The sequence below is a fragment of the Sebastes fasciatus genome, chromosome 4 (genome assembly GCF_043250625.1).
Source record: "Sebastes fasciatus isolate fSebFas1 chromosome 4, fSebFas1.pri, whole genome shotgun sequence".
Taxonomy (NCBI): Eukaryota; Metazoa; Chordata; class Actinopteri; order Perciformes; family Sebastidae; genus Sebastes; species Sebastes fasciatus.
In genome coordinates, this window is record NC_133798.1 from 11,407,890 (window position 1) to 11,417,365 (window position 9,476).

The 9,476-nt window shown below is 39.8% G+C and overlaps 1 protein-coding gene across 2 annotated transcripts in view; it reads left to right on the forward strand.

Annotated features, from left to right (window-relative positions):
• LOC141765737 (plasmanylethanolamine desaturase 1) overlaps positions 1-5,586 on the forward strand; it is a 53,816-nt gene extending 48,230 nt beyond the window's left edge. For both annotated transcript variants that reach the window (XM_074631956.1, XM_074631955.1), the window contains one exon: positions 1,800-5,586. In XM_074631956.1, coding sequence (XP_074488057.1) covers positions 1,800-1,924 — 125 coding nt within the window. In that variant the 3' untranslated portion in view covers positions 1,925-5,586. The remainder of the gene's footprint in view (positions 1-1,799) is intronic.
• Positions 5,587-9,476: the final 3,890 nt, after the last annotated feature.

Below are 9,476 nucleotides of genomic sequence, written 5' to 3' on the forward strand. Positions count from 1 at the left end.
TGTAAAAGAACGAAGAATCTGGAAATGTGTGTGTGCGTGTGAGCAAGTGCACGTTGCAGGCATTTCTGTGTGTTAGTAGGGGCTAAGGACATCTCTTGGGAGACTCCCCTCATGCCTCCCCCCCCCTCAAATCTAGTCTGAATATGATGATGAGAAGTGAGACAGGAGGTTAGATATATAGCAACTGAAGATCAGGGTGCAGAGAGGGATAAGAGGACAGGAGAGAGAAGTCTGAGGTGAAGAAAAAAGATGAAAAAGTAAAAAGAGACACTATAGGAAAAATGATTCCAGGATGTTTGGAGGGAAAAAATGGATGTTGGAGGGAGAAAGGATGGTTGGAAACAGGTCAATACGAGCCAGTGTTCGCCCTGTGGGTGCTGCCGGAGCAGTGGGCGAGGCCACAGACAAAACAAATATCTTAATACAGTAGCAAAATCCCCTCAGGGCTCCAAGAATATGGACTGATCTGTCTAAAACAATTAAGCTCATATATCAATGTCAGGTCATTCCATAAGATCTACTTGAATAATTAAACATTGAGCTATATAATTTTTAGGGCTGTCAATCAATTTAAATATTTTGTCCATGATTAATTTTGATTAATCGCAAATTAATCACACATTTTCTATCTGTTCAAAATGTACCTTAAAGGGAGATAAGTAATTAATACTCTTATCAACATGGGAGTGGACAAATATGCTTGCTTTATGCAAATGTATGTATAAATGTATTACTGGAAATCAATTAACAACACAAAACATTGACAAATATTGTCCAGAAACCCTCAGAGGTACTGCATTTAGCATAAAAAATATGCTCAAATCATAACATGGCAAACTCAAGTCCAACGGGCAACAACAGCTGTCAGTGTGTCAGTGTGCTGACTTGACTATGACTTGCCCCAAACTGCATGTGATTATATAAAGTGGGCATGTCTGTAAAGGGGAGACTCGTGGGTACCCATAGAACCTATTTTCATTCACATATCTTGAGGTCAGAGGTCATTCCAGTTTATGCTCGCCAAAATTTAGTGCAAGTTTGGAGCGTTATTTAACCTCCTTCACAACTAGCTACCGTGACATGGTTTTCTAGTTTCATATGATACCAGCCTCTTCACACTAGCTTTAAAACTGAGCCCACTAAAACATAAAAATCATAAGTTGCATTAATGCGTTAAAGAAATTAGTGGCATTAAAACTAATTTGCGTTAATGTGTTATTATCAGTAGTCTTTTTTTGGCTTCTTTCTTTTTTAGCCAGGCTAGCAGCGTGGCTATACAGATGATAATGTATGTCTGTCAGTCAGTCCACCACTTTGGTCCAATTACTCCAAGTTCTGTATGTTCCTTTAAATTCTTATCTTACTTTTTACTTCCCCCCAGTGGGAAACCTCCAGTTCTGAAAAGGGAAGCCAATGCGGAATTGCCTTAAACTTGCATTCTTTCTAATAGCCAGCAGGGGGCGACTCCTCTGGTTGCAAAAATAAGTCTTATTGTATAGAAGAAAATGACCCTACTTCTCACTTGATTTATTACCTCAGTAAACATTGTAAACAGGCGTATGCGTTCGGTTGTACTTAGCGCCCCACCTTTCCGTGTTACTTCTGGTCACAAAAAACAAGATTGCGACGGCAAAAATGCCAGACTCAAGGCTTCAAAACCGTAGTCCACAAACCAATGGGTGATGTCACGGTGACTACGTCCACTTCTTATATCCAGTCTATGCTTGTTGACTCTCTTCTTCTTCCACTTTTCACTGCTCAATTTTTTCTCTCTTTTTCGGTGTTTCCTCGCATCCCAGGTTGGTGTAACTATCCACTGGACCAGCTGGGCTTTTGGAGACGGATGGAGCAGTTGATCAAACGACTCACAGGGCAGAGACCGCGATCAGATGACCTGGCGTGGGCCAAGAAGACCGACAGATAAACACACAAACACACATGCGGATGGCAGGATGGACAGATGGGGCTTGCCGATCCAAACATATACAGTAGAAACACGGATGGATGGGGAAAAACACCCACACACACACACACACATACACACTTTACTCATGTCTCTGTGCTTCTTGCTTTTTTGCTAAAGAACAAACTTTCAAAGAAACTGTGTTTGCAAAGAAAATCAAAGATGGTTGGAGTGATGCTACGGATGCCCTGAAAGGCAAGCTAGTTTTTTTTTTTTTTGGACGATCCATTTTCTTAGTCTGATCTAAAGTATTTTCTCTCCTGTGTTTATGACTTAAGAACAGGTGAAAACATGTTTTGTCAGGATAATCTTTGTAAGTTCCTTTTTTTTCTTTTCTTTGCCTCTTAGTGAAAAAATCAGCCTAAAAATGTATTTTTCTTCCATCTGTAATTTAGATGAGACTTAGACTTAGAAAATGGATCACCAGAAAAAAAAAAATCTTCTGTGCCTTTCAGGGCTTCCGTAGATTTTCTGTATAAGCTGGAGTCTATAACAAGCTTTGACGAGGTGAAAACTAGATCATAACTCTGCTGTAATAGCCAATCAGCTTGTAGTCCTCTTTAACCAATGAGGTGTGTAGGTGTAGGAGGTTTCTGGAGGTTGGGCTCTCCAGGAGCGACACCGTGCTGCCTGTTGCAGGCAGCTTCTTACACACACACACAAACACAAACAAAACCAAGTCAAATGTTCAGTCAGTCTCTCCTGATTTGCTGTCTGTTTTTTCTAGCCCGTCCTGGAAACATCACCACCTTCTTTAAATTCCACAACACAAGATGGTGAAAATGTGAAACATTTATACAGTTATAACTCCTCTTTTGTGCCTGTGCTTGATGATTTCCACAGGTAAGACAAGACTTTGGGAGGATGAACATGTAAGAAAAAAAAAAAAAAGGTTTGATAAAATACATACTGTAGCTTCAATAATAACTTATAGCACTAATATAAATATGTCAGCAGTCAAGTTGCAGATGCAGACTTAACGCAGGTGCAACTACATCTTGTGCAGACATTTCTCATTGATCTTTTTGTACAGGAAGACGCTCGGGCAGTCAGTCACTAGTTTTTTTTGTAGCTTTAGGAATCCAGTTCTATATGTACAAAAGCTTTTAAATGAAAATATTTACTGCATAAAAACTAATCAGTAAAATCTTTTGAAGGAAGCAGTTATAAGGAGGTTTAATTAGAAGCTCTCTTTCACTTGAATCCAGATGAGTTCAGAATTTTTTTTAGTGAGGAGTTGTCCTCTAATCCTCACTAAAAAATGAAAGCAACAGTGTGGTCAGATTTCCATCTTTCTTGATAGACAAGGAAGGGACACAGCTGAACTTGGAACTGGTGGTGTAGAAGGTTAAAGCAGGCTCCGTCCAAAGGTAACAAAATCCATCTACCAGCTCTTCTAACGCGCGGGACACACTGGATGCGTGAGCATTGTGTGACGGCTACCTCGCTGAGCTGCTGCTTCTCTCACGCATGTGGTGTCCACACCGACAGCATTGTTGCTTGCTACGCTGCTACTGCCAGCCGTTTCGTTCTTCATAGAGTTGCCTTTCATAATGGTCATTTCATTTCATTATGAATGTCATTTATATTTATTTTAGACAGAAAAGGGTTAAGAAGCGTGTGCTCATTTGTAAGTAGGCCTAATAGTAATAATCCACAATTAAAAGGCGGTACTTTATTCATTTATGGAGCCCTGCAAGTCACTGTATTTTTCACAATACTGTCCTGCAAATATTTCAGAAATAATTGTGTTAACAAATGAGGGAATTCTTTCCACAGAATTTCTTTTTTTTATGTTTTGAAACTGAAACAGGAAGTGTTATATAAATATATACGTTTTTTAATGTGTGTGACATATTCCACAGATATGGAGATTGAAACTGTAGTAATGTTGCTGTCTGGGTCAAAAGGTCATATTCACTGCCTCTCTAATTTGGCACGTGGAGAAAAAATAGGCGAGACCTCAAATCTCTAGAAGAGACGCAGCCGAGCCGCACCTGAGCCGCGCTGCTCACGCGTGGGCAGTGTGGTTGCTCTAACCTGTTAACATGGACGCCGAAATAAAAAGCAAGAGGTTCTGCAACGCACATGCTCTGTTCATGCATCCAGTGTGTCCGGGCGTAAAGCTCCACCAATTAAAAATGTTGTTTGTTTAATATGTTCAAAACCAAAGATTTTGTTTCCTTCTAGCAGAGCCAGGCTATAGCTGTTTACCCCTGTTTCCAGTCTTTGTGCTAAGCTAACGTAGTCAGCTGCAGGCGGTAGCTTCATATTTAACATACAGTCACGAGAGTGGCATCAGTCTCCTCACCTAAATCTCAGCAAGAAAATGAATACGCTCATTTCCCAAGATGTTGGATTTTTTATTTTTTTTATTTCTGCAGTGTATGTCATCAAGATGAAGTGGAGAAAGTCTGGCATGAAGTTTGGTTGATGTTCATATACAGACTTGAGTCTCTTCCCTCCATTTTAATATAAAGAGATAGAGACGGAAGCAGAACCTTCTTGGCATCAGTGGCTTCTTCTTGCCGTACTTGTGCAACGCCTGCAGACAGAAAGTTATCCAGCAGAAGTTCCGTTTCTTGGAGGATGCTTTCGGCTGCACCAAAGGCTATAAAACGAGTCCTACATGTGTAGTTAGCATTAGCTTTTCACCTCGGCATTGGACGGCTCAGGGCAGGAAGGCTCAGCCTGTTATTGCCTCCCAAGTCATGCTCCTTCATTCTGCATCACTAGAATATTTTATTCATCTTTTATTCAGTTCAGAACAGCCAGACCACATATTAAAGCACTTCCATATCATTGAAATTCTTAGGAAAACTTAAAAAAAACATTTTTGTTATTTATTTTCTCAACAGAAAATTGTTTTGTACTGCAAATAAACATTTGCAGTCTTTCACAAAACAGATTCAAACCATTTTTTTTTGCTGCGTTCACATCCCAAATCCTTTTTTTTAGAAAAGACAAAAGAAATCTCATCAGCAGTTCTGCAAGATGCTAATTGGTGCCGCCGTCTGCCCCACTGTGCTGCATATTTGACTGCAACTGTAAATACTAAACACACAATAACAAGAAATGTGTCGCAAACCTCTAAACCTAAATCAGAGGGATTCATTAAAGAAATGCATGGCAACATTTTACATTAGTTTGAGTCAGCTGATGTGAAAGGAAGAGGAAAAGGGGATTTTTTTTTATTGCACTAGAGGAAAAAAATATTTTTCTGCATAAGCTGGTTACCAAGTTGCTTATAAGATGCAAATAATGTCTCCAGTATCTCTGATTTTTGTTTATGTTTCATACAATGACACATGCACTTTAGTTGGCTGTTATTAACTGCTTGACTTGCGTAGTTTATTTCTAGGCTGGAAATCCCTTCAGTCACAGAAGGTCAATAATAACAGCACTTTATTGTTTTACTGATTAAATGTCTGAAAATGTGTTCTGCAAGCACTCATTCACTTGTGTGTTTTCTCTGGCTTTATAATTTTCGATTTTTTTATTAACGGATCAAGCCTTGTATAGTTCAATTTTGACGTTTCATTTCGCAGCTCAACGCTCGCTGCTCGTCTTTGCCTTAATGTTTTTATCTGCTCTTTGATTTAAATAAAGATTTATGAACTTCAGATGTTCACTTGAAATGGTTATCTTTAATATGGAAAATGGAGATCTCTCATTTATCTTGAGCATGTAGTTGTAATGCTGTTTCAAAGACTTCCATTAGTGTTTTTAGCTTTAGTGCAGAAGAGGCCTGTTGATCTAAGAATATGTGCAGACATAATGAGAACACAAAATGGGGACGAATTGTAAAGGATGTGCACTTTTCATTCATCTTAAAGCATGCTTTTGTGTCGGGGTTAATGCGGTGCCCGGCTCAAAAGTTTAATTACAGAGAAATTCAACACACTGTAGTTAAAAAACCACAGCTGAACCACCAGCACCCTCTAGTGTAAGGCTGAAGTTTCTCCTCCGGTTAGATTATTCCTTTCACTTATCACAGATCCATAGTGGGATGCAGTTTGGAGTCCTCAGCAGAGGTCAGAAGGTCAACTCGTTCTGCTCTACATCCCCGCCATGTGACCTCCGAGATTGGTTCAGTGAGTTTCACCACCCAGAGCTACCTCCCCAGAAAGCCGAGGCCCTGTTGGGACACAGCTGCTGCAGCGGCCCCTCTGGATCCTGCTGAGAGCCGGAGGCAGGGCTGGTGCTGGGGAGGAGGTAAGGAAAGGTAATTAGAAAGGAGAGGAGGCAAGGGCAGGGGAGGAGAAAAGAGGGGAGGAAGGGCAGAGACAGGTGATGAAATAAAAGTGAAACAGGAGATAGATATCAATTTAATATTTATCTACAAGAAGTTAGTTGATATTTTTATTCCCTGCAGGTTTAACTGTGTGGACCACTGAAAGCAGACAAATACAACCAGCATTACTGCTGCACACTACTGGTTGTTTGATTTTAAGAGTTTCATGCTGGTTCAACTTAAAAACATAAGTTACCCTGCGGTCTTAAAATTTAAAGTTAAACCTGCAGTAGGTAGAATGTTTTTGGCATCATTGGACAAAAAATCCATAATAACCTTTCAGCATTAAGTAATTCAAGTGTTCTGAGAGAAAACTAGACTTCTGCACCTCCTCATGGCTCTGTTTTCAGGCTTTAGAAAATCTTTGTCCAATCACAGGTCATTTCAGAGAGAGAGCGTTCCTATTGGCTGTTCATTCAACAGAGGCAGCTGTCAATCACTCGCAAACTCCAGGTATAACGTTTGCCCTCTTAGTTTAGTGTGCTAGCGTGCTATTAAGATAAATCACGCTATTGGACATATTAAAATTTTGACGTGATGATAGTAGAAGAAAAGTCAAGGGATCACCAAATTTTTCATGACAATCCATCCAAAAGTTGCTGAGATATTTCACCAGAAACCAAAAAATGTCAATCCAATGGTGACACTAAAGGAAGAATCACGGGGTTGAGAAAGTCATTAAGGTACAAAATGTCATAGCAATGACTGCAACAGTTGTTGAGATATTTCAGTCTGGACCAAAGATGGAGCGATATTGCCACCCCTAGAGCCACGCCACAAGCAAGGCTAAATTCAATACAGTATAAATCATCAGGCTGTTCTCATACGCCATTAGTAGCTATACTTACAAAAGGTAATGCACTGCAATTTGTATATATACACCACAAAATCAATTTGTATGTAATCCATGTAATCGTGAACCAGGAAGTAAAAAGAGGGACAAACGCAGCATAGGGAGGAGGTCGGGGTAGATGGGTGGGTCAAAATACACTAGATATTCCAGTGTTCTTGTCCCGTGTGGAACCAGAAGTCAATGTTGATTTATTTGTCACTAACTTCCGTACTTAAAGCAGCAGTAGGCAGTATATTTTTGGCATCATTGGGCAAAAGTTCCATAATAACCTTTCAGCATATTGTAATTCAAGTGTTCTGAGATATAACTAGACTTCTGCACCTCCTCATGGCTCTGTTTTCAGGCTTCAGATAATCTAGCCCATGACGGGAGACTTTGACCAATCACAGGTCATTTCATTGAGAGAGCGTTCCTATTGGCTGTGCTCCGGTCATGTGACCGGAACTTGCAGTTCCTTCATCAGATTTCACAACGGCGGTGTCACAAACTTTCTAATTTGACAGCTAAACCGTGCAATACAAGATGATTCTGAAAACATTTGACGCAAGAAATAGGCATTAACATAACATAATATTAATTCATATTTGATCAGCGCTGCCTATAGTTTGACTGTTTGGTCGGAGTTCGCGAATGATTGACAGCCGGCTCTCATAGACGGCAGCTTGACAGCAGACCTCAGATCAGCTCTGACTGGTTGTCTTCCTCCGGTATTTGAAATTTTTTTAAACATATTTGCTCCAATCTCGCCTACTTCAGCTTTAAGTTACATCATTCTGAAGTTATTTGAATCCAAACCATAATCTTTTCCTAAACGTAACTAAGTAGTTTTGTTGCCTAAACAAGTCAATCTTTTCCTAAACCTAAGTAATTTTGTTTCCTAAACCTTACCAAGTTGATCTTTTCCTAAACCTAACTTAGCCATTTTGTTGCCTAAACCTAAGTAGGTTTTTTGCTTAAACCTAACTAAGCAGTTTTGTTGGCTAAACCTAACTTAGAAGTTTTGTTGTCTAAACCTAACCTAGTAGTTTTGTTGCCTAAACCAACTAAGCCGTTTTGTTGCCTAAACCTAACCTAGTAGTTTTGTTGCCTAAACCTGTTGCCTAATCCTAACCAAGTACATTTTTCCTAAACCTAACTAAGTAGTTTTGTTTCCTTAACCTTAACAAGTCGATCTTTTCCTAAACCTAACTAATCAGTTTTGCTGCCTATACCAAACTAAGCAGTTTTGTTTCCTAAACCTAACTAAGTTGTTTCCTGTGACGATGGAAGTTTATTTTGAAAAGACTGTATGCAAGTAATGAACGGAAATTGACAAGTGTTGCTGAACATAAGGAATAACTTTTTATAAGGTATCATATGAACCGAACCGTTGAATGAGGATACGTTGAAATCATCAGTAAAACAATCACTGTTTAAACATAATTGAATATTTTAGCATGCCAGTTTTAGTTCTCCAGCAAGTCAGCCTCTCTGATTTCCGCAGTTGTTCTAAAAGTAGCTACATACAGTATGTTATTTTGGAGGAGAAATTTGAAAGATTGAATCTGGATGTTTGTGTTGTATTGTGTCTTTAAAGAAGGGGGAAAAAAAAGATTAGCACCATATTTGCGTCACTTCCATACATTCAACTACACGGTTTGGGAATGTTCATTTGTTGGAATTATAATAAGTAGCTGTAGGTTAGCAGATCACACATACAAACATAGAAACAGTGTCCGTTACCTGAGTGTGAACACGTGCACACGCACGCTCACACACACACCAGGGGATGGGACATGTTGCAGAACTCTGTCTGATCTCGCATGTCTTCATATAGCTCACAGTAAGAGCTCTTTTGTCATTCCCACATTACTGCCACCACTTCCACTGTTAAACCCAGCGCTAACAAGACACACATGCAGCTAGCCTTCCTCTCTCACACACACACACACACCCTCTCTCTCTGCGTGGCGGTGACATATTGGATCTCACTATGCTGATGTGCTTGGCTGATCGGTGTCTCATGCTGGTAGCTATTAAAGTTTCTATCAGACATACTGAGACACGAGGCTTGATGGCAACACAGCAGTTAGATGCAGGGACATGAATGCACGGCTTTTAAGTTAATACTTCATTATACATATAAAAGTTACAGTTTTTAACAAGCAGGTGGCTTTATACAGTACTACAGCAGTGCACATAGTGATCATGCATGTCATTAAAGGCAGAGTTGGTAATCTTGAGAAAATAGCAAGAGTACACTCGATTTTTACAAATGATCCAACCGAAAAACCGATGTAAGCAGCAAGCAGCACTAGCTCCAAAAGTCTCTAAATCTAGAGAGAAAGTCACCAAGTCGGCAACACTGACAGGCCATCCCTTCAGGC